This window comes from Chamaea fasciata, unplaced genomic scaffold (assembly GCF_029207755.1).
Source record: "Chamaea fasciata isolate MVZ Bird 193981 ecotype frontalis unplaced genomic scaffold, bChaFas1.0.hap1 SCAF_7, whole genome shotgun sequence".
In the NCBI taxonomy this organism is placed as follows: Eukaryota; Metazoa; Chordata; class Aves; order Passeriformes; family Sylviidae; genus Chamaea; species Chamaea fasciata.
The window spans coordinates 5,354,210-5,380,240 of NW_027094092.1; the positions used below are offsets into that span (position 1 = coordinate 5,354,210).

At 36.5% G+C, this 26,031-nt stretch overlaps 1 protein-coding gene and 1 long non-coding RNA gene across 6 annotated transcripts in view; both read right to left on the bottom strand.

Moving 5' to 3' along the window:
• METTL15 (methyltransferase 15, mitochondrial 12S rRNA N4-cytidine) overlaps positions 1 to 26,031 on the bottom strand; it is a 90,090-nt gene that overhangs the window by 63,128 nt on the left and 931 nt on the right. For 2 of the 3 annotated variants that reach the window (XM_066187278.1, XM_066187277.1), the window contains exon 2: positions 25,389 to 25,665. In XM_066187278.1, coding sequence (XP_066043375.1) covers positions 25,389 to 25,652 — 264 coding nt within the window. In that variant the 5' untranslated portion in view covers positions 25,653 to 25,665. Of the gene's footprint in view, positions 1 to 25,388; positions 25,770 to 26,031 lie in introns of those variants that run through there. The other variant, XM_066187276.1, reaches the window with a different exon arrangement.
• LOC136292044 (uncharacterized) lies at positions 18,698 to 25,319 on the bottom strand. 3 transcript variants are annotated; one of them, XR_010721824.1, is made up of 2 exons: positions 25,177 to 25,319; positions 18,698 to 20,326 (listed from the first exon to the last, which is right to left on the bottom strand). It is a non-coding gene; the product is annotated as an uncharacterized lncRNA (long non-coding RNA). The 3 variants fall into 3 exon arrangements; XR_010721823.1 differs by lacking the exon at positions 25,177 to 25,319 and adding an exon at positions 24,847 to 24,997 and having other exon boundaries at positions 18,698 to 19,928; XR_010721822.1 differs by lacking the exon at positions 25,177 to 25,319 and adding an exon at positions 24,847 to 24,997.

The window sequence follows — 26,031 nt, forward strand, 5'->3', positions numbered from 1 at the left end:
TAGGCTGAAAACAGTAATTGAAAAGGCAAGGTTTTTACATTAAAGAAAAAAAAAATCTCCTAAACACTTACCATGTATTCAACATTTGCATTTCTTACAGAACTATATATGCAGTACATATAATTCTGTCAATAATTTCCCACTAAAGCAGACAACCACCAATTCATCAATTTCATCTTCTTTCCTACATGGACTGTGAGCTTTTTTGAAGAAATTTTAGTATCAGTTTTTGCAAAGTACGGCAAAACATAAGAGTCTGAAATTATTGCGTGAGATATATGCAGAAATTCTTTGTCCTGCACCTCATCACTTTTGAAGCCACATGTCATGAAGCAGTTTGGACAGATCATGGCCAAATACACCAGAGAAGAAAAAAAAAAAATTGGGACTGTCTTTTCTTAACACATGCTCTGAACAAGTCCAGAAAATTTTAATAACCAACAGGAAGCTAAATTTTAATTGTGTAATAATTTTAAAGGCACTTTTAAGGTACAATTTTGTCAGACATAAAATGGAAATAATTCCAAATCTCCTTACATAGAATCTTTTTCAGGCATCATTTTGCATTTTAAATTGCTTAAAATTATTTCTGAACAAACTACGATGGTCATTGTGTGCTGCAAATAAAAGAACGTAGTACCAAAGGAGCTTTGAATGATTTCCCTTAGGTCACTGTGAACATATTTATGTAAGAATAAAAAGCACTTCTTTAAAAACTTAAGTAAATGAGCATTTACAAACCAAAAAAAACCCCCCAAACCTATTAATTGCAGTGCCAGTGCAAAGTCACACACAGGTAAAGTCACTTACACCAGCTCAGTTACACAGAACAATCCAAAAGGTCGGTGTTGACTTTGGAACATCTTATTATGGTAACAAACAATCTATTTAAAAGAGACTAATGGAAGTAGGATCACTTTTCGTCTGAAAGACATATGGAGTCTTTTTTCTGTCAACTGAAGTTCATGGCTGGATTCAGCTTACAGCTCCGATTGGACTAGCATGCTTAAAACCCTACAGTGCATAGAAATCTCACAAGTATTCTCCTGTCAATAGCTAAAAATTATCCTCATAGCTTTATAAATAATACTTATTAATAGCAGTCCTTTCTTCTAATTGTACATTTATAGGAAAATAACAATGCTAATATACGTTCAATTTATCTTGAACATACAAGAGTAAAAAAAATAAAACCCCAACCAATTAAAAAAAAAATCACAAACACAAAAAAAAAAACCCCAACAATACCCACAGCCCTCTCCAGAAGAATAAAATCTCCTTGAAATATTATGCATTTTTATTGTTCAACTTTGGCTGAAGTGTAAATCCAAGATCAAAAGTTGTACGTAGTTACCAATTCAATTACACTACTAATGAAAGCTGCGGTTAACAGTAATTTACCCCCAACATCAAAAAATCTATTAATCCAAACATTTTAAGAAGTTTTCTCTTAGTAATATTATTTCACTTAAAATTCCCTACTGATTAAACCTCAACAGATTTTCTAATAATTTTCAAATACATTATTCTTCTACAAGAGAAAGTCAAAAGGCAGTCATCTGGGAATAATCTCCAAATTGGTTTTAACATCATTCATACAATAAGTTTATTAACTGTTTTTCCAGTAACCAACTCAGAAAATTATCTTCTCTCCTTCTCTCTCTACTTATTTTCATTCTTTGTAACTCATATACAAACATTTTAAAAATAGGCTTCTGAATCTCACCATCCAAAGGTGAAAGTTTTAATTATACATGCAGAAACACAAAGTAACACGGGACTTGTCAACATTTTTGGAAACATTAGCCCCCAAACAACATGAAGTATGTTTTTTTGGAAGTATGCAACAGAAGTCCCTTTTCATAAGAAAGTTATCCTGTAATTGAAGTCTTTGTCATAGTATGAATTCAGAAAAGACAACAATATTTTTCCTTGGCAAGATCAAGTATAAAATGGCAAGAGAAGAAGAGACACTGCTACCAAGAATGCAGGTTACATTAGTCCTCTTTTCAAAAAATTAATAGAATAATTTTGGACCACAGTAGAATTTATCCATATATTTATGAAATACCAAAAATTATTTCCAAATACTATATTTTTTATTTTACATTAAAATATCTCAAAATAATTTAATGACTTTAAATTTTTTTTGCAATTTTATAGTGCATATTAAAGCAATTGTTTGCCATATTGTAAAAAAACCCTACAACTTTACTGATAAAGTAACTCTCTAACTGTAGCTAAACACAGTCACACTCTAAAACAGCTAGCAACATAGTTCATTTTTCAGTATTTAGAAATGCAGTGCTACTAAACTTCATCAAATAGAGAAGATTTAATGACCTCCAATACACTGTAACTCGAGATGCTCATATTCTCATCTAGTATGCAGATACAATACACTAATACATAATTAAAGAACAGGCAGTTACTGATTTATATTTATGTGAGATCAGCTTTACAAAAAGGAACATGCTTCAGACTCACAGGCAATTAAAACCAGATTAATTTCCTACCACAAATATGAGTTCAAACTCCTAGTGAGAACAGCATGACTTGTAATTTACTTTTATACTCTTTATTACATTAATACAGCAATCAAAACAAAAATTGTCATTTACTCCTGACAAAAATAATGAGCATAAAGACCTTGTAGAACTATACAGTTTTCATACAATCTATTGATTAGAGAAGGCACCTACTTGGCCCTTCAGAGCATAAAATCGAACACCAGGAATTCCCAGCCTCTTGTGGAAAATGTACAGGTGGTTCGATAGTCATACAAAAAGTCTTAGCAGCATGCAATTATAGTAATATATTTAAAGTGCTGATATAAGTCAATGAAAAAGAACATGCATGCACAATCTGCCATCTGAACAAGGGTCCCTTCCATTTTAAGGCAAAAGCATTCTCAATTCTATCACTTGTGTACTTTACTATAGAACGCTGTGGTGGAAGTCAGAATACAATAGCATGACTAAATCATGCAAATCTTTCGACAGGAGGTTCTATTTTTAAAAAAACAATAAGATGTTCAGCTGTTAATTACAACAAGAGTAAACAAGTGGATTAAGAACATAATAAATCACATTTTTCCCTGAAGTTGTTGAACTAATTGGTTGTATTTCAACATGACAGTATACAGATACTATCATAAACCAAAAGCTGGAAAGAGGCAACATACCAAACTTCACTTTCTGATAACGCTCTTTGTTTACCAACAAAGTACTGCCTGTGGCAACATGATACACAAGGAGGAGCTGGTTTGGCTCAAATCTGTTGATTCTTAACAGCTGAAACAAGAAGCACAGAGCAACTACGTCTAACTTAATTACACAGATTAGATATAGAGAGTAGATTAATCAACCACTTCTAGCACAGCATTGATTGAAAACACAAGAAGCATCAATGATGCTTGACATCCTACTGTAAAAAACTGTTTTAAAAATCCCTAGAAATACACAGAAAATATGACAGCTTTTATTATAAGAGTATAAATACAGTAAGGAAGAGTACAAATACAGTAAACTTTCTTGCTCCCTTTTGTCTACTATTTCTTGCCTGCAGACAAATTATTTTACTCAGTTTTGTACAACGATGCTTGTATGCCATGATCCTCTATTAGAGAACAAAGGAATTACCATTAGCAAAACTAACTTGCTTTATGATCTGCACACACATACAATAGAGATCTTTTCAAACAAACCTGTTATCTAACTCAAGATCAAACAAATTAGTATGACAGAGTAGGAAAGACCATACAGATAACAGTAGCAATTCCATGTAATTACAGATAAGCAGTCATCTCCCTCAGCGCAAAGCAATTAAACCTGTTTATCTTCAGACCTACAGTCCTTAGCCGTCTTGGAATCAACACGTACAACTAGATGGGTCTGTGAGTTTTGTAACTGTTAAATTTATCCTGTATTTTCATCCAAAAGCTAGTTGCACAAGAAAAGAAAAAATAAAAAGCAATTATAGTTATAAATCATCTCTTCAACAAGCAGAATCTGAGCCACCAAGTGTGGCCTAATCCATGTTAGACATTTAATAGCTCAAACAGGATACAGGATTAAAAGTTTATGTTAATGGTATACATTTTTTTTCCTAATTAACTCTTACATAATTCCTTATGTTATTAAGCTTATTTTAAGATGGGAGCATTTTTCTGTTTTGAATACGCACTATATTTAGCCACATAACATCTCATCCTGATGCATGCATCCAGTTACTCTGCCTATACAAACATACAAATGAGAGCACATAAAGAGGTGTTGCTGACCAATCTGAATTGTCTTCCATTTTCTTTCAATGAGTGAAATCACTGAAGAACAGTAACATCTACTCTAAATACCATAGGTATGTCATCATCCTAAAAACCACAATATGGAAAAGTTAAATACCTTAATGCAAACCCTAGCACCATTATTTCTTTTCTGTCCATGATAAATCATTTACTATCTCACAGATGTTATGCAGCAGCAAGTAATAAAATGACAACATACCAGAGCTACAGAGGGCAACAGCACAACTTGGAATTACTAAGAGCTCAGAAATTGTACCAAAATTCATGGAAAAATAATGGCAAAGTCAAGTACTACAGATAAAACAGAGAGGAGAGGCCAGGAGGTCACGAAAAACACCTAAGTGCAGTTGGACAAATCTAAAGGCAACTTAGAAGTCAATAAAGGTTAACTGAACAAAAAAAAAAAAAAAAAAACCAAATCCTAATACCTCAGATGAGTTCAAGCTTTCCTAAAAGCAACAGCAAGACAGTCATGTTTGCAACTACAGCAGTCATGACCTATAATTCAGACATGAAACTTATTTTCCATAACAATGTATATGTTGTCCACTCTTCCTGGTAGTATAATATTATTTATATTTATATTTATATTTATATTTATATTTATATTTATATTTATATTTATATTTATATTTATATTTATACATATCACTGAGGAATGGAATTATGTCCACAAGAATCTGTAGGGTACGCTTCCTGAGTCCACTTTAACAAACTCTTACATTACTGAAACTTCAGCTGACCCTGTTAATCAGCATATTCTCTTACAAGCATTTGGAAAAAATTACTGTGTAAGATTCTTAAATTTGATTTCAAAAAAAAACCTGCTTCAAAAAGAGGTTTTTTTCTATGCTCTAATCCCTATCTGCTTCCTAGAACAAGTTGAAGTACAAATTTAACAATAGAAAATAGTTTCAAGGTTAATTTTTATATGATGGCTGCAGTACAGACATTTTCTCCATAAACCATTAAATCACATTTAATTCAAAAACTGACATAAAGACTGGAGGACTGGTTTCCTGTTGCTATGTTCCAGTTGCTCAGGTTTAAAATGAAACAAACCAGAGGATATCAGGTATGAAAACTGGATCAAGTCTCACTATCAGCATCCCTTACAGGATGCAACATGGGAGGGAAGCTTGTCAGTGTCACATATACATCTACACTACAAGGAATTATTACTGGAAATTCTTCTTAAGAGGTCACATCCCATGACCAAAAGATCTATTTCCATTATCATCCCAGACTGCAAATTACTTTTGACAGCATCAGTGATCATAAATTTTATTCTCAAGGATTTGCATGAAAACAGCTCAGCAAAAACAGAAGAGAGAGAAAATTTCGCCCTACTCTATCCAACAGGTACTGTACTTCAGCTAAAAGAAGTAACTTGTCACATTGCAGGATATGAACCTACAAAGATCCTTTAGAAAATCCAAGCAATTTGATTTAGCTTCTGGTGAAGAAACTAATTTTGAAACTCATATAAGAACAAAGACTGCAAATTTCCACACTATAGCAACACAGAAAATGTGCCTTACTTTGATGGAGAGAGAGCACTTACACAGGTATTGCAAAACTAAGTATCACATATGGAACAGACCAGTAGGTCCCTTAACAAACAGATAAGCACAAATATCTTCTCCAACTATTCTGGTCAAGATGTAAAGGCTTTTTATATCTTTGGAATTAGGAATATAAACAGTAAAAAAGGGACATCTGTAAACATAATGTTAACATCACACAGAATCACAAAAAAACCCCACACACCACACAAATGCTAATTACCACCAAATTATGAATAAAATTCTGATATTGAAAGCACTGAATGCATCAGATATTTGCACCAAAACTTTTCAGCAGATGAATGTGTTGAATGGGAACAGTAAAATTAAGAAACAAAAGACAGCAAAATATATTTACTGAGTAAATTTGCCTGAATAGGAATATTATTTTTAGTATTTCTGCTCTTTCAGCATTAACACTTGCTCTAATGTAACTGCAGCTATGAAAATCTGGTCAGTTCCAAAAACTGAGACTTAACGGTTGCTTCCAAAAGGAATCAAATAGAACATGTTTCATGAACACCACACAGGCCACCAGTATCACAAAGATAGTATCACAGAGACTCCTAAACTTTTAAAACACGGTCGGGTTGTGTTTCCACCCCTGGGGCAGGCAGTTCCAGGTGTACTGGACACCTCTCCTGGTGAAAGCAAACTGTGGCCTGTACTCTGCTGCCAGAGGAATGCAGCAAAACACATTAGCAGTGTCAATAGTGGCACCACTTTTCTTCTTTGAACCCCAGTTTGTAGTGAAGTTTCAGCACACCCAGCACATCAGCACTCAGTGAGGGTGTGACTTCATTCAGGCCACAACAGTCTACTGTCAGTCCCCACCCTACACTGGACTTGGGCACTGGCAATAAAGGACTTTTAAAGCATGCGAGTCTTGCTGACCACTCTGGCTCTCCACAAAAAATCTCTGGCGGGGGTTACAGAGTCCTAGTTGGTGTAGTGCTGTCGATGGTGCACTGCTGTGGCAGGAATTGGTGCCTGTTGTTCTTCAACACTCAACAATCTCACAGCAGAAGGGCCCTCTGAAAGACCATGCAAAGTATTCAGTTATTTAATTTCTTCTGTCTACACAGCAGCTATCCTCAAAGCCCAGCAATGCCCTTCTAGGTCCTTGAAGTACACTCCCTTCAGATAATCTATGCCAAGGATGCACGGGGCCTCTGGGCCAGTCACAATGGAGCGTTTTGCCATTCACTCCCAATCAGGATCACTTCAACTTCCAGTACAGGCAGCTGTTGGGATCCCCCTGTCACCCCAGAAACAGAGACGGATTCTGCCCATACGTATCTGGATGGTATCTTGTGACATTGTTTGCACAGGCGTCACCTAAAGCCTTATTCTCTTTTGGTATGATTTGCCAGACCATCAGATCCACACAGCCCAGTAGATCTGTTTTCCCTTTTCCCCACCTGGCTGGAGGCAAGGTCTAAGTACTGGTCATAGTACTCATTGCTCACTTCTTGTAGATGTGAACTGGACATCCTTTCGAGAGGATCAGAAGTAACATCAGCCTTTTTATTCTGTCTGAGGACCTGAGGATTTGCCCCATGGCAACCAGTGTAGCATTTATCCTTGAAGAACTTCCTGCAATGATTGTTCCTCCTCTCCAATCACATACCTGTGCTGCTAGGGCAGAGGAAGGTTTTCCACCCCCCTTCCTCTCCGTGGTCAGGCAGGTAAATCCACAGGTTACCTCTTGGTGCGTACCCTCTCTCCCAAGCAGGGGGTGCTCCCTCCCTACAGCAGACTCTGGTCTGTACTGGTGGGGCAGGGGACACTTCTTTTCTAAATTGTTGGGAGTACTCTTTAAATTTCTAGAAGTCCTTTGACAGTCTTCCTACAGATGAGACACAGGCCTGTAGAGGGAAAGAGAGACATTCTTCATAGAGCCAGTTTGGTAACCAAATCATCTACATGTTGTTCTTTCCATGACATCACTGCCAATCAGTCGGCATGTGGCAATGGTGCACTCCACAGGAACATCTGCTGCATGATTTATTTACACAGGACCTCATCTGCATTTACAGGGGACTGCTCATTATTTGAAACCTCCTAGAGTACCTCCAGCACAACTTATTCTCTCAGGTACTGGATACCCTTCTCCACCATGTCCAACTTGTCTCAGTGCACTGATAGATCATCCTTGAAAAGATATATTTCCCTCACACTTGACAGGAGTCACCTCCAGAGGCTGAGAGTTTCCTCAGCCCTCTTCCCAATCCCCCTGTCAATGACAGGGATCCCAGTTGCTTGGCTGCCATCTAGTTTCATATTTCGGATTGCAATATCCCAGCACTGGAGCAGCCAGGTCACCAGGGTCTCATGTGACTGGCAGCTGAAATCTTTTTGCATATCTTGGAGCTCACCTGGGGATAGGAATCAGAATTATTCCTGGCCCTGCCTTTTCTGAGGGCCTTGTTTCCTCTTCATCCCCCACTAGGCAAACTGATTTGGCCTTTGTATAGGTGCGACTGCTACCGGCATAGGTTGCTCGTGTGGTTCAGATGCAGTTTGAATGGCTATGGTGCCTGTTGCTATGCTTTTCTCCTCCTCCAGCAAAGCAATTCTGATCCCTCTCTCTGCTTTGAAAAAAGGGAACCATGGTGGGCACATAGTGCACTATGGAAAGATACACAGGGTTAGGTACCACAGCCATGTGAACAGACCAAGCAACACTGTGACCAGTGGCACCAGACCTAATATAGCAAATACTCAGATCAAACCTGTTTCCAACCTGCTCTGGGCAGATCTGTTGTCATCTCAACCCTTCATGACCTAGGCTGGGTGCCAAATACAGCTGTTGTGGTTTAGGAATGGTGCTCCCATACTCAGTACCCACACCGACATTCTCCAAAATGACACGTCGCTCCCTCTTGCTCCCTCTTCCCCTCCCCACTGAGGCAAGATGGAGTTGAGAATTGAAGGCACAAGAGGTAAAGATCGCAGGTCGAGGAGTGCCTGTGACCACAGGTCGAAGAAAAATTCACTGGAAACAGCAACAATATAAGAAAACAAGCATTAACAGCAACAGTAGTTATAATGAAAGGCATAAGAAAAGAAATTACTTACATGGACAAACATCCTCGAAAACAGAGAATACCAGACAGTTCCCTCCCTCAAACTTTCTCAACCCAAAGGGGTCCCTTCTTCCCAGAAGAGAGTAAGTCACTTATGCCTCCCCCCAACAGTGAGGTGAGGTGGTATAGAATAACTTCCATGTCCTAATTATGCTTCCTCCTGGCTACTACAGAAATTAATCCTGTTCTGGCCAGAGCCGGGGCAGTATTTTTCAACTTTGATATATGGTAACTAGCAACTGTGAGCTCTTGCTCATAAAAAAAACAGGGGTATACACTGCTTATAGTAATAATCACTGTTTTTATACAACTTTTAGTATTTGCTTAAAAATAAAGTCGTTGTTTTTGATGAATTGACCCTTGTATTCCACTTTTTAACTTTCAGTGTGTATATATTTTAATATATTATTCAAATAGACTTGCTAAGCAAAAATAATGACATTCCTACACTGTACAGGAAAATGCTTTAGAGAACCATAAGAATCACAGGACTAAGAATATGTTTCCAAGTGTACTTACTTCACTGTTAGTTAAATTATTTTAACTGTTACAGTCTTTGAAACTATTCTAAAGTTGGTACCTTTTTTCAAGCCCTAGTAGGTGTTAAAATTTATCTTCTGGATTTTCCAAATGCCAGCTCCATCAGGTTCTGAGAACTTATTCATGCCCACTCAGAGACAGGTCAACAGGACAGAATTTTTTATAACCTTTGCTGAAATGAAGGCTTGGGTCTCTAATTATTCTCTCTACCAGCAGATAAAAGACTAACAAATGCTCCCAAGACTGGTGCTACTGATGCCGCTTAGAGATTTTAATTTTTTGCTTTCCTGCCTGGAAGAGCAAACTAATCCACTAGAAATTTTGTGCAACATTTGTAAAAGCAATCCATCTACCACAGCAAGGGAAAACCACTGACTGCAACATGCAATGTTAATGTACACAGAAGACAACCTCTAAACACCCAAGTGTTCTACTAAGATTATTATCACCATTAATTAATTGCTTGTGTTACGAAGAAAGCATTTTCTCACACAATTCAAAAAGCATGATTTATTAATTTCTGTATATAAACACTCCTGAAAAGTTCCTCTACCTAAAGCAAATGACAATCCCACTACTGAGTGGGAGACTTTCCAGACTTTGGTAGTGAGATACAAAAATCCCATTAAAAGGTGAGGAATCTTGTTTCTTCATCTTTAGTACTCCAACTTAGAACAGACTGATTCTGCCAACCAATAATCTAATCCAATGAATTTTGAAATGCTAAAACCCAAAAAGTATATGTGCTAATGGTGTGTGAGAAATGGGATGAGAACAAATAGGAAACTATCACCACTCTTAACTGAATAACCAGTATTATATGACTAACATTTTACAAACTACTCAACTTTATCACCAAAACTACTGCTCTAGCTTGTACTGCTGTACAAACCAAAATACAACAGTTCCCAAATTACTAAATTTAAAATCCAAGCTACAAGTTTCCACCACAGAAATCTTTCCTTGAATCCCCTGCACAGAGCAAGGAAAAAAAATCTTCCATTTCAGCTACACTAATCTGATTTTATCTAGAAACAGAATACTTCCAAGTAGAGCTTTATTCTCCTCAGTGACTGTAAGGTAGGTGAAAGCTTTGATTGGAATCTTTACTGCTTCTTTCAAATTGAAAAAGATGCTTTGAAATATGCTGCATTTTACTCTTCAAGAACTAATTTTATTGCCTGTCTCTAGAATAAATATGATTTCGGTGACCATATTCAAAACATCCAAGTATCTTCACAAACTGTTGAAATAGAACAAATACCTACATGAAAGAGTTACAGGCATAAACCTACTTAAAAATTTAGGTTTTAAATTTTAGATAAGATGCAAAACCAAAATAATAAACACTTTGATGGAGAATAAGAGTAAACTGGGGGAACATAAAAAACTATTAGAAAAGGAGAAAAACCAGATAAAACCAAGATAAGGGCAACAAAGGAAAAACGCATGAAGGAGGAAATCCTTTAGAAAGGAAGGAGGCTGAAAAAGAACTGCATCAGTAAGCCTTGCATTCCTAGGACAAAGCTGATATGACGGAAATCTACAGTCCAGAAAAACAATAAAATCACATTCAAAGAACAAATTTCAGAGCCAACTGATCATTTCAGGAGAGAACAGAACACCTTCCATCACTGCTGCTTTATATGAAACTGGGCTTAGATGAGGACAAGAAAATAGGAAATGTGGAAAAGGATTCCCTTAGGACACATCTCTCTGGTCCAATAAAACATCCAAAGGCTCCAGCAGTTTTCTGTGGAGGACTATTAAAATTGTTTTTATACAGCTGTAGCAGATGGTGTGATTCACTTATCTCAAAATACAAGAGCTCAGGGAACTTGATGATATTATCAAGCATCAAGTTAGAACAAATAAAAAAGTGCCTCTCATGCAAATATTGAAACTATGAATAATGTCGTGGGGAGAGGTCTAGCATTTAACACATTTTTTAGAGAGATCGAACTTGAAAAAACATCATGCCAATGACATTATACAAATACAACCCTCAGCTTTCCCCCTGCAAGGAAGCCCTTCAATTACTGTTGTCAGGTGAAGGTACTACAAGATAGAAAATAATCATTCTCTCCCTTCCTCTTCTTTTAGGCTTCCATTAGCACCTACTGCTGGGCAGTGCCAGAGACTGGACACTTGGTCAGGTACACTCCTGATGTGCATTAGTGCTGTATTACTGACGGTCTTGTGATTTAGCAGTATCTTTCGACCCAAAGAGTTTCAGTGAGAAGAAAAACTGTTCAAAAGAAAAAGAATGTATAAACAAAGAATCTTCTACCTCCTCCAAACTCTAAAAAGACACTTGTTCACCATCCCAGCTTCAGCATTCATCACACAGGGAAGTAGCATAGATCTTTCTTAAGGTTCAAAATTACTGTCTCAGTAGTTTTTAGAAATAGAAACTCAGTTGCAACCATCCATTCATGCATTCACTCCCCTGTTCTCAGTGGGAACAAGCAGGAGTCCTGCACAAAGCCAGCGAGGTTTGTTTTCTCTAATAATGCAAATAACCAAAAAAAAAAAAAAAAAAAAAAAAAAAAAAAAAAAAAAAAAAACCTTGCTTTTCTCCCAATACTTTAAGGTTGTTTTATTTTCCTTAATGAAAAAGATACCTTCAAGACATGTCCTGTTCTCCCATGTCCCCCATACAGCCCTTTGCCTCAAGCTGCAGGATAGTAAGAAACACACACACACAAAGGAAGTGAAGAACAGGAAAAAGAAAGGCTCCAATGATATTGGACAACACTACTAATTACCTGGAGATGGTGGGCATGAACTCAAAGAAAAGCCATTTATTATTATGGAACAGGGCACAACACAAGATGAACATCAGAACTGAAAAGTAGCAAAATTGAAAACATGATCTGCAAGACAACACAAAAATATATTTATTTTTAAGTTTGATTTTTCAAAAAGCTTTGAATGATGCTTTAAAGAGTTTAGGAACAGTGAAAAAACATTAATCAGTACTAACAGGCCAGATCTTAATGACGAAAACTTTGAAAAGTCCTCAAAGGACTCTAAACATCTGTAAATGCACAGGCATGCTAAAAAGCATAATTACTGAATATGTGACCTAACAGAGAGAAAAAATTCAAACTGAGTACTATAAAAATCAGACAGGATAGTAAAAGATAATGGCAATGGCAGGTCTATTCAACAGAAACAACATCTTAAAACACACAAATTTTAACAGCAAAGAACAATTAATCTAACTTGCTAAAAACAAAATACTTCAGTGGGATGTCAATCAGTAACACAGAGCTGACAACTGTGCTTTAATTACATTTGAGACTGTTACCAATTAGTTAGTCTACAGCACTACAGGCTTCATGCTATGACTCAGTGCACTGACTCATTCAGTAGAACTTTTCCTACAGAACTACCCAGGCACCCACAAGGATGCAAGATCAAAAGGAAAGTAGTTACATTGACCTTCTTAGCAAAAGTCTTTTTTTAAATTTAGATGACCAAAAGTGTATACTGACACAACTGCTCAAGTAGGCTTTTTGAAGGGGAGACTTTCAGGAGCTCTGTTTTAACTCCATTGCAGATAAACACCTCAAAAAATCAAAATACAAATCATGCTTTGTACAGTTTGAAGCCAAAGTAGCACATTTTAAGTCTCGGGATTTTTACAAGCTGCTCAAGTAGAATTATTTACTATTAATAAAAATATTTACCATCAAAAAATCCTGTATTCTGTCACTTAAGGGTCCTGGCTGATTTTAACAATAGAAGGCTGAATTTTTTTCTGTGTCAGAAGCAAGGCTGCCAGCTGATGGGAGGGGGTGGGAAAGAGTGACAAAATGTCTTCAGCCATTTCCATTTTGGGAAAAAAATATCTTCGGTTAAATTTTTGAATTATAACAATTCTACCACTGCACTAAGCAGTAATGGCATTTTCAAGTTTTGCAATGAAAACAACAGGAAGACAATCCTGGGTGAAAGGTTCTTCTACTGATATTCTCATGGGCCTCCAAAAACATGTTAGATTTCAACAGTTGTTCTTTCTGAATGCTCAGGCTATGATGCAAAAGCTGTAAGCGCAGGATCCTGGAGAAGGAAAGCTGTGTCAATTGTTCTCATGTTCTCATCCTCTGGTCTGAGAGTGCCAACACAGTGCAAGCAATCAAAGAGTTGAGTGGATGAGAGGTGTCCAGACTAAAGACAGACAACCTGTTGAGAAACCCTTCCGTTTATATGTCCCAGCTGATGTAAACAGCTCATTGCTTCTGAAAACAGCTGGCTGCTCACTATCATCTTCAGCTCTAACTGCACACTGGTCCTGTTCTCACAGGTTTGGCTTATTCACCTGAAAACAAGGTGCAAGGAAAAGGATAGTTTTGCTGTGAGCTCAATCCATGGCTGCACAACCAGAAGAGCAAGCGGAAGCATGAATGCATATCCAGAGACCAGCACGTCCAGTGCACTTGACAATGTGTTAAGCCATTAACACATAAGAACTTAAACAGTTTTATTCTAGGCCTGGAGGAAATGGGAGGAATAGGTAAGGGTCTTGAGGGTTGAAAGGAGCATGAATATTGCAATTAAGAAATATTTTTAAATTAAAGCATGTTTTCTCCAGAACTATACTAGAACCTACAAATCTCAGTATTTACCACTGATTTTTAGCAAGTGAAAAATCTGTAATTCAGAATAGGTATACGTCATCTTCTCACAGCGAAGAGAGAGTGACAACTTACCTAAGATTGGTACTAGGCCAATCAACTAGACTACTGAGTTGCACAAGATGTTAACTGTTAGGTGTAGGAGTAATTAGGCATTATTTTCTCATGTTTTTCCTCTTGTAGTTAATTTCTCTCAGCACAGGTGTTTACTGTGTACTTCCATAAGCCAATTAAACTTAGCAACATGACCCAGAAAACTAAAACAGAAGAAAAAGCTGTATTGTTTTCTGACACGTTAGTGTCCTCAACTGATCTGCAGAAGTCAGGGAGGGACGGGTGCTTAGGGAGATGTTGATATGGGGGGAGCAGGGATGCTGGACTTTGTCCCCCTTAGTGGCATCACGACACCTCACTGGCTTCATGTCCAGCTTAGCTCTTCCAGCAAATCCTAAGGAACTAATCAATCACTTCCAATCAAGTTTTTTTTCCAAAAGTGAAGTAACACTGGAAATTGCAATATCCAACACAGTAACTGAGAAATGCACTCAACTGACAGATGGACACTGCAACTTTGGCCCCCCAGCTTCTGTGATTCTCAGGTCACTACACCAAGCAGGTAGGTCACGCTGTTTCTCATTTTTCTGTCTGTAAAACTCAGAAACTCTAGATCTGCTTCCCAGACACACTGTGACCTCAACAGCTGCAAGTGGATGTCCCTCCAATGTGCTGCAAAGCTCTAAAGCAAAATGCTAACCTCTTCAAAAAAAAACAGGAAAAGAGCCATTTCTGCTTGGGCACCCAAAGCAGAATTTCAGTATTGTTGCCGCTAAATTCTGGGAAGTAGAAGCAATACTATTGTGCTACTTTATAAGAGAGCTGTAAACATAAATACTGTGTAATGAATTAGAATTAATTAATCTATAAAGATAATCTGTGAATGATTCAAAGGTTGTAGGGATATAATTCAAGAGACAAAATTCTAAATTCAAAGCAGAGCTTGAATAGTAAACAGCATGTAAGACATGTCCATAAACAGAATATTTAGTTTATTTCCCCGGCAATGTCTGGCTGTATCTACATGAACAGCTCAGTGGAAGGAGTTTCTCAAAGGACAGAACCACCATTTTGTCCTGGCCCCTGCACAAAGGCCAACAGGTGTTACTCCAGATCACTTCCCAAGGTCATTTTCCTTTTTTTAATATTGTCCCTAGATAACAGTTTGTTTATAAAGTCAATGCCAGCAGAGGTCAGCATTCAATCCTGCTGAACAATTATCCATGTAAAAAATTCTTCATTAAAAAAAAAGAGAGAAGTCCTCTCTCTTCAAACAAAATATACACTATGTACGCTCCCTTCCAAACTCTCAATAGCAATATTGCTGGTTTTTGGTAACGGCATCTATCAAAACTTAAACTATTTAATCAGCTCACGTTTCTAGAACTATTCTAAACCTAAAATTACTTTTGCTAAAGCAAAAATATTGATTAGAAGATCTAGCAATTGGAGATCTTTTTCCTCCTTGTTAGCATTTCAATCTCCAATAGGAGAAAACAAAGTTTCCTTGAAACTTTCTCCTCTTCCGCTCTGCTAGAAGTCACCTTTGTTGAATGAACATAACTCACATAAGCTGAAATATCTGCAGCTTCTCAAAGCCATTTAACAAGGACATCAGACTAAATAGTCAAAGTCGAAGTCTGCCTACCCCTGATCAGGTCCAAATCATGTATCACCAAATTTCCATTACATTTCTCCATTCTAAGTACTGTTTCTTTGGTTGATTCAAGATGTGACTTAAAATGGGTAAATATCCTCTATCCTTCCAATTTATCTCAAAATTATTTATTGCACCTACCACTATGTCCTACCTAATGCATCAACCATGTAGAGAAAGGTTTATATTTTAATTTTTGCATAAAAACCCAAGAATTTATCCTTAATTCCCATTAAATATCCAAGAATTAAAACAGTATACTTGTTTTTTATGTCTGACAATAGGCAGTTTTTAAAATTACGTTAAATAAACCAGATTGTTAAAAACCACTGGCATTGTGAGACATGATATATAAGTTACTTGTGAGAGAGCAACAAAGATTTGTTAGTAGAGAAATGTTCTTTTAGAGAAATGCTGGAAGAGTTCTACTGTTTTTCTAAATAAACTAAGAGACTGCACACACTCAAAGTCTCAGGAGAAAAATGTATTAAAACATACAGTTTGCTGCTATTCACATGCAAATAAGAAAAACTATCCCAGAACTAAGAAAGTAAGAGGTCAAGGAGACAAAGATATTCTTGCATTTTTATACTATTCAGATTTAGCAAGAAGCAATATTTAGTCTTTAGCATGCTAATAACTTTTGTTTTCTCTTATGAGAATTCAAAATATTTTGCAAGTTCTGTAAAGTAAATCAAACATAGCTGTCTTTAAACTAAAGCACTTTGGTTTTTAATCATCTTTTCAAAATCATTGCCTCACAGAAGGGAAAATATATTACAGATCCAGCGAATCACACATGGTCCACAGACACCCAGCTATGCTATACTCCCAACCTGAAAAGTTGCAATTTTCATTTGCATTCTGCGACTTCTATAAGAACTCTAAAAATTAAAGGTGACTTACTATACAACTGTATGTTACAATGTCATGTCAACGTCAATCAGTAACAAAATACTGCCATGTTGTAACATAAAATTACTTAACAATAAAAAGGAATAAAAAAGGAACTTCTGGAAAATAAAAACATCTGTGGCAAAAAGTGGTTAAAGTTACCCTGTAGAGCAAAGTCTCATTACAGGTTTCTCTGCAATAAAACTGAAAATGTTTTAAACCTATGCAAGGTAAACAAGCTTAACACAAATCTATAGACCCAGCACCAATAAGATGCTACTGATGACACCACTATGAAAATTATAAGCAGCTACTGACCTATACAGGCATAACTCCCATCCGAAGCTTGGTCACGTATACAAGAGCTGAACTTGCCAGTGAAAATATTATAAAGGGATTGAATAGTATTATGCGGGATGATATGACCTTCCAGAAAACAAAGTTGACCAAAAAAGTGAATATTTACAGTTCTATATTTTTGCTAATGGCAATATATTACACCATAAAACCTGCTTTTTTCCAGCATCAACTGAAAAAAAAAGATCAAATTAAGTACATAGCAAAGAATAATTTTGGTTGCAACCAAAAGATATCTCCTATTAGTTCTATACACTACATGTCTTTTATTTACATAAAAAGTTATCACTTGTAATTTAAAAAAATAAGGACTGAGAGGTAAAACATAACTGGACTAATTTTTTCCAAAAGTACTTTTGACAGAATATGAAATGATAAAGTTGTTTACACATCAAGTCTAACAATCTACACCACAAAGAGAATATAAATTAATAGTTGGCATTTTGTAGGAACACAACCTTCTCAGATCATGTATTAAGTACAATATAAAATGATATTCCAGTATTGGTCTATTCAACAATTCAATGTAATGCAACCATTATTTCCCATTTTTCGCATTCATCACATTGGTACACTAACAGAGGATGCTACTAAATTATACCAGTATACAGCTGTGAAATCACTAAGTTTGCATATCCAAGAATTTCAGTAACTTGCACTATCAACCATCTCTTCATCATTTCACACAGAGGAGAAGAAAGATTGCTATGAACGTATTTTGAAGCACCCATCAATCATAATCCCTTAATGCCTCAAAATATTTTCCAACGTATCTTCTTCACAAGGGTTCAAATTTCTGATTACAGCTAAATACGAAACAACATATGAACAAAAATGAACAGGTTTTGTACATGTAAAAATGCATTTTACCTCTGTTTTGCTTTGTTTTGCACTCCATACCTTAATTTGTGGTCTTGATTCCACAGAATATACTGGAATACATCACCTGAAGACATTTACAATTTATCTCAAAGTACCCGACATCTTTCTCAGCCATCAGCTGTAGGTTCACCTCAGAGGCCTGGCCAAAGTCTGGTCACTGGCAAACCACTCTAACCCCCACACATCCAGAGGCAAAGGGAGCCATGTCCTAGACCTTCCCAGGTATGCCAAGTGGCATTCCTTGCCCAGTGTGAAACCTGCAGCCAAACACTGCACTTCACCCAGCTAAGGGAAACACACAGAAAGATTATCCAGAGCAAGTTCTTTCAATGCCAGAGAACACAGATGAGCCCTTTCCCCCCTGCACAAGAGGTAAGAGAAGCAAACAAAAACCACCACCACCACCACCTGCCTTTGTCACCTGCTTTTAGACAGCACTGGCAGACCTTGCTTCAGTATGCATTATTTACTTCACTCATTTTCCTAAGAGTAATGTTGTCTGGAATTAGATTTAATGACATTATGACTCAAGCACACCATTATTAACATTTCCATAGGAAATTAAAATTTCAGTGTCTGAATGACTTCAGCTAATCATCAGACTTAACAAGAAAAAGCTAACTTCCTCTGCTACCTCAGAAGAAACTTCTTTCCTCAATTATAACTGAGGAGATATCTAAGATGCAATGAAAATTTTACAAAGGCTCAAGTAAAAAATCTAACTCTTTATTATTAATGGTTAGTCAACCCCAAAAAAGCCATGGACATGTTTTTGATATGCCTTGGCTGCCAGGTTCCTAACAGCAATTTGACATTAAATAATACCATTTTGATACAGAGAGATTTATTTATTTCAGTGACATTATTAAAACAGAAGAATTTGTCCTTTATTAAAACACAGTTATTAGAAAAGAATTTTTCCAAGATGCTGAGCATCAGCAAACATCATTGGAATGAAGATAACATGCTCAGAAAGTCTAGGAAAAAGAAAAAAACTTTTTTAAAAAAATCAGACGATACATTTGCATGAACTTCAGATACCTGTGCAAACAACAAATTTGGTAGCTTAACCTTTTAATCATCTCTTTACCCAGATTAATTCTGTGCAAAACTACTTGCAGCAGTATAAAACACAAAATAAGAAAAAAACCCCTTGCAGATATCTCCCATAGTCCAACAGTGATCTTCAATTGCTAGTAATATTTTGTGTGATAGCAAAAAGTCTGCATTTCTGTTTGCAAACTCAAATTCAAATATTTAATAAGAAAGCTTAGCCAAAAGGCTGACTAAAGACACACAGTACTAGATGAGCAGGAAATGAGTAGCTACATATATTAATTATCACCCTTTCTGAGAACACAGGCTCACTGAAGTTAAAATTTAAAGGGCTTAGATTACTTTCTGGTGAATTTTATTAGTTTCCCCCAAGAGGTGCAAAGACTAATGCTGTCACAACAGAAAAGGAGAGCATATACAGCGTCATTACAAGCTGAGTCACCCAAAAGCACTGAATCTTGCTTTATTATAACACAGCATCTTAAATAGTCTCCTGAAGCGCTGTCATTTGTTATGTGATAGAACGGCAGGAGCAAACTAACCCAGCATCACCATAAAACGAAATCTGCACATCTGCAGAGTCGTTTGCAGTAGGCAGGCCCTGTTCCCTTGCTGGTGTCTTTGGATATAGCAGCTGCAGGCTTTCTTTCCTCTACTGCAACAGAGAAAGATGCAGAACAAAGTTGGTGAGAGGTCTTCTACTTGTGGCTGCTGGTAACATTTAGATATGCCTTCAGAGAGCCATGATGCAGGTGGGAAGATGAGGTGGTCAGGCAGATGTGCAAGAACTACAACCTGAAGATTCCTTCCTGTGGGGCTGTAGCCATCAACTTATTCCTCCTCTCATCCAAGTACTCCAGTTATTTTCTCTTTAAAGACCTAATTCTTAGAGGATAAAAAAAGTAAAATCTGAATGGACATCTTCACCATGCCTTATTCATATCCTGCCGTCATTCAGTTAGAAATCCGCGTATATTTTTCATTTCCTGGTATCACAGTCTAATCACTCAGCAGTACCAGCTTCAAAATAGAGAACAGTTATGCACTGCTCTCAAATAAATCACATGTGCTTTAAGTCATCTGTCAGTATGGAATTTAAGATCCCTGTATTTTTGGAGGGCCCACTACAGAAGTCAGCAGAACAAGAAGACAATTGAAGAGCGTGACTTTCTCTGCCTCCTCAACTGGCAAGCTGCTCATGAATATCACCTCCTGTCCTGTTTTCTTCCCAGTCCCCTTCTTTCCTCTCTCATCTTGTGATGGAACTAACACAGATGCAGATACTGTAAAACACATATGACATTTGTTGGCATTACACTGTTAAATAATACTCCTTCTACTTTACTACATTTTATTTTGACTGCATGTCAGAGCAGAGAGCAATTGGTCACAAGTCAAGGAACATAAGCAAATAGGGTCTGCTTTTCCAAATCTCCATGTATACACGCCCATTGTAAAACCAGAAAATACCATTATTTAAAATAATAATAAATACTTGAAGTACTATCTTTTGCATATCAGTGAAAACTGTTTTGAAAATGTTTTCCATTTTCATGCACTAACTTTGAAATGCTAACGTCACTAAAAACTTCTCTCTTAAAGAATGATTTTAGCTAAGTATTTTAAACAGTGCTATCTGATGAAAATCCATTTCTAGTTTCCAAGTAGATACATCCAGAAATAAATACACTTTGCGCAATACACATTCGATGCACATTTTATTACACACTTCTACACACAGCTGTGATCTGAAGCCTGGCTAGCCTCTTCCATAAATTTACAATATGTGCAGCCAGGACATCAGGCAAGATAAGAGTGACAGAAAAAAATACACAGGAACTACATGATCAACTGAAGCAACTCTCAATATGCCCCAGTAACACTCAAGCACCATAGAAAAAAAAGTGTGTTCTGTAATGCCCAGAGTTACTGGGAATTTTCAGATTTACTCTATATATAGTTTATTGACTCTCACAAGTTTCTGTATCTTCCTTTTATACAACAATCACTACAAAGCTCACTATGCTGATGACAGAAAAAAATTAGCCATAAAATTTGCATATGGAAAGATATTTTCAGCGTGCTTCCTACAAAGAAAATAGTTGTTTCTACAATAAAGAACATTACACAAATCAATTGCTTTATGTGTCACCTTATTCATTTTACAAGTCCAGTGAAAAACAGGCCAAAACAATAAAAACTTTTACTATGTCCAGGTGTGTGTAGTGCTTTTCCAAAACTGGTATTTCATCATTTATCTCATGATGCAACTAATATGCCCTTCCAAACTTGGTATTTTGGTTGCATTTTACAAAATACTCATACAACTTGAGAACTCAGAATTAAAATCTCCAGGTCACTTTTCAATTGCTCTTTATTTTGGACACCCTGCAGAAAACTTCAGTTTTGAGAAACTCTAGTATAAACGGGTCATTCCAGTTATAAATGATTTGCAAATGGCTTTGGAGGTACTATGATAAGAACCCTGGTCACCAGCACAAACTATTTATATACCACAATACTTGGAAACCTTTGTCACAAAACAGAAGTCCCCTCTGCAGGGTGCTGTACAGAGAAAGGTTATTTTTGCCTTAAAGCAATTATACTCAGTACAAGGCAGAAAGAAAATACTGATGTATGGACAAGAATACACAGAAACTAAGACAACAATTTCAGAACTGACTCTGCTTTCTCACACCAGCAGTCCACCTCAGCTTCCTTCAAGTGTCATCTATTACTTGACTAACTAGCTTTGCAGAAAAGGAAGGAAACAACCATGTTCCAGATCAACACCCAACAGTAGCAACAGAATCTCCAGGAGGTGAAAAGGTACTGCCTTCACAGCAGCTCAAGTCAGAGCTCAAGCAGCACTTCACTCACAACAAAACAATGTCTGTCAGCAATGTCTCATACTTCCTCCCTGTTATTTTAGAAGTCCATGCTCACACTCCTTCTGAAAAAGAACCATTTGATGTTTGGATGCATGAAACTAGTAACTACACTGAAAACAAAGAAGTATGAACCTGAAAGAACGAAAGGAAAGCTCATGGCAAAGCTGCATGTTTTCAGGAAATACTTGTCTCTGTCTAGAAACTAAATATACCATATGATTTCCAAGACAAAGAGGATACCTCCTTCAATGAATGCCAAGTACCAAAAATAATCTGAATAACATTATGGAGAATCAAAAGGGAAATATCCACAGTAAGTCCTGGCTAGCTCAAGATGATGTCAGACGAGATCTCTTTGGGGAAAATTAACTGCCTTCTTTTTTTTTTTTTTTTTACACTAATTAACATAATGAGGTAAAAAAATCATCTACTATTAATGGCTTCTGATGAACCACTTAAACACTGGAGAAAATGGGAAGGTCTCATTCACTATTTCTCACCTTAAGTTTGACCACCTACCATTTAATTTACAGATACTAAAAAAAAGCTTCTAGAACTATCATAAACCAAATAATACTAGCAGAGCTTATAGTATCTCCATTATAGCCTCTTCTAGATCATACTCAACCATATATAAAATCAATCATATAAAACCGTAGATGTCACCAGACTACAGGCTTCCCCATATAATCTGAGTAGGGCATAATATTTGCTTGTCTACTAGTTGAAATTTAAATATTATATATAGATGTATATTTATTCTATACTATATACAGAAGTATTTGTTTGTGCCGGAGCACTATCATTTCCTAGAGCTTTGCAACTCAAAAACCTTTAAGATTCTCATAAGAAGAGTTAAAATTTCAGAGTTTCATCCTCTGGTATTCATACTAGAACTCACTGCTGTTGAAATTCTTTTGCTTGACATTATAGCCACAGTATGTGGACAAGATCAACATCTCTAAGTTAAAAGACAAGTGACCATTGCAAAGAAAGAAAATAGGAAAAAGTAGGCTGAAAACTGGGGAAACATACTTCTGGATGTTCAAACATCAATACAAAATATGTTTGGCTCTTTAAGAGAGCAGAGAATTGTCTGGACAACTGCAAAAACATTGGTCAGGCATTTACAAACAGCACTGGTGGACTGAGATTAAAATGTAGTATAATACAGTAACCTTAAGAGAGGAAATTACTTATGTGTGGACTTACTGCAACAATCTTTTCATTGAGACGTGAGGTAGATCGGTAAAAACTAATTTGTAGTCTTTGCTTCAAAGACAGGACTACTACAGACAACAAAAGAAGAGTCAAAGATAAATGGAAGTGTTATTGCTCAAACTCCTGACAAACAGATTCTCCAAAGGAGACAGTCAACAAGAATATTCAGTGGGAGGGCACTAACATCTTTATCTCAGCGGTGACTCACTCTTAAGTAACATTTATTTTTGTAAGAACCTCTGTAAGCAAAATGAAAATCCCATTCAGTGACCAAAACTATAGGGAGAACATCATCTTTCTAATAAGATTTTCTTTATATTGCTAACTCCTTGTCTTAGGACACAAGAAAAAATAAAAGCCCAAATCAGCTATTTTATAACAAAGAATATAACTCTATTAAAGCTGAGTAAAGGAAATCTTTATGTGTGTAGGAGAGAATAAAGCAGAAAAACTAAATTCAAGACCAGAACACTACTATAAAGTGTTTATAGACTTCCTGTCATGACTAAAATCTTAAAAATGGAAACTTATATGACACTCCCAGTTGACGTCCACGTTAATACAAACGGATTACCACCACTCGGGTTAGTGAGAAACTGTCTCAACCTGTGTTCAAAATTTCACTTACACTAGCAAAACTCAGTTGACACATTGCATCCTTCTGCATACCACTTATTTTTCAAGGCTTTAGAAAGTGCTGCAAATACATACAGGAAAAGAAAAAAGGAAGTGCTGAACAGTTCCCAGTTTCAGTCATGCTGAACAGGTTCGCAGCATTATAAATGCTTCTGTTTGAGGAAAACTCACTTGGGCTCTCTTAGAATAGTCATTAGTGGTTCACTACTAGCTTAGGAATCTGAAAAACCATGTATACACAGACGTGAAAAAAAAATCCGCCCCAATAATAAGCTATTTTATATCCATAAATATTTAAATTAGAAAAAGTCTTCAGGGGCAGTAATAGTTACTCTCCACAGTTCATAACCCCGAACAGTTTTGATTACAAGTTCTGTTGCCAAGTAAGGTTTTTTATATCAACAAAGAGAGCTTAATAAACACTGCCTTTATCAGGCTCTTCTTATCTAAGTAAAAACTTACACAACTGGAAAAAATATTTCACATACCGTATCAGTTTATATGTTCATTTAATGTGCGAAAATGTCATCATAGTTCTGACATCAGAAAAAAATCTGAACTCAAAGTTCCTTATGTATTTCTTTAATTTAGACATCTTCAACAGCAGAACACGCAAGAGCAGTGTGTAGGCTAACATGTATCAACACTGTTTCCATTTGAACTGCTTCTTCAAAGACTCAAAATCATACACAAGGCAACAAGATTTGACTGCCAATTTCTGGTCACTGAATCCACCTCAAACTTGCTACATCACTTTGCCACTGCGGGATAGTGTTTTCAAACAAAAATAAAAACATACACACACTTTAACCTTTCTGCTTCTTTACCTACTGTTTCAGTCTTTGTAGTAAAACTACACATTCGTAAGCCTAAATTAGTAAGATTCTATGAAGCTAACATAAGCACCAAAATCACAGATTAAAGCATCTGAAATGTGAACATTATTTAAGAATTTACATTATTTAGAAAATCCTTTCAAATTAATACTAAGACCACCCAGACAAAAAACATCTCACCGTGTATCATTTTTCTTAAGGACGTGTGTAACCACATACCTGGACTCCACATTCAGTGTAGATATATCAACACAGCACAGCAGAGACCTGAACTACCCCAGATACCAAAAGCAAACTGCTTACAGTACCATACCCAAATAAGAAGGTTTGAATTAGCTCCATGCTAATGAGGCTAAACAATTGTTAAAACCTACATACTTATTAACTCTAATACAGCTCTTCAAAAACTGATGAGCTAACCATACATGAGAACTTCCCACTACTATAGGTAATTAACACAACCTTAAGAATGCACAGGTGCAATTCAGAAAGACAAGCACAAAAGCAACAGAATAGTGAAATATTACAGTTTCGATAAATACCACTTACCTGAGGATTCAGGCACACAGACACCAGAATTACATTAGTTTGAATATAAAGTTTTAACTTGAACTTCAAAACAATTTAGAACCTTTAAAAGGAACAACTGATTGCTTAAGAGCATTTCTTTATTCCTCTAAACAAAAGTTATCCCTACACTCCACAAATTTTTCTGCTGGACTGTTAATGGATCACAAATGTTAATTGATCATTTAACTCACCTGACCTGGCTGAGGTGATAAACAATTAACAACCTCCTCCAGCATCACTGGTATGTGCAATCCTCCAAAATTACTGTTTTCTGTATTTTGAGTTAACTCTTCAGTTTTACATTTCTGGACAGTTTGTTCCTTTGACTCAGAGTTGGAAAGCATTTTTGATGAAGAATGGATCCTTCTGGCCAAGCCAGCCACATTTACTGAATTCAGTTTCAAGTTACGCAGAAACAAACATTTGCAAATTTGGCACAGATTTCGAGGTAACATGGTGTTGATCAACCTAGAAGGGCAGCAGATGTAGGGAATTACTTTCCAACAAATATTTGAAATAGTGTATTTGTTTAAATAACAAAGCAGAAATGCTATAGGCAAAGTTATACGCATTCCAAGTTGGGTAGCTTTATAGATATGTCATGTCAGCAAAATGTTCTCAGAACTTTCAAGATTATCTACAAATCAATCATGTTCAAGCAATAAGCAGATTCTTTTCACTATCAGATTTTATTTTAATATATGCTTTACTTGAATTTACCTTGCCAGAGGCTACCAATATTTTGCTTGCATAAGAATATGCTGAGAAAGTTACTCTCCTGATAATTTAGGCTTCAGCTGGGCAGCAATTCCCCCACCTTAAGTTTGAAAGCAC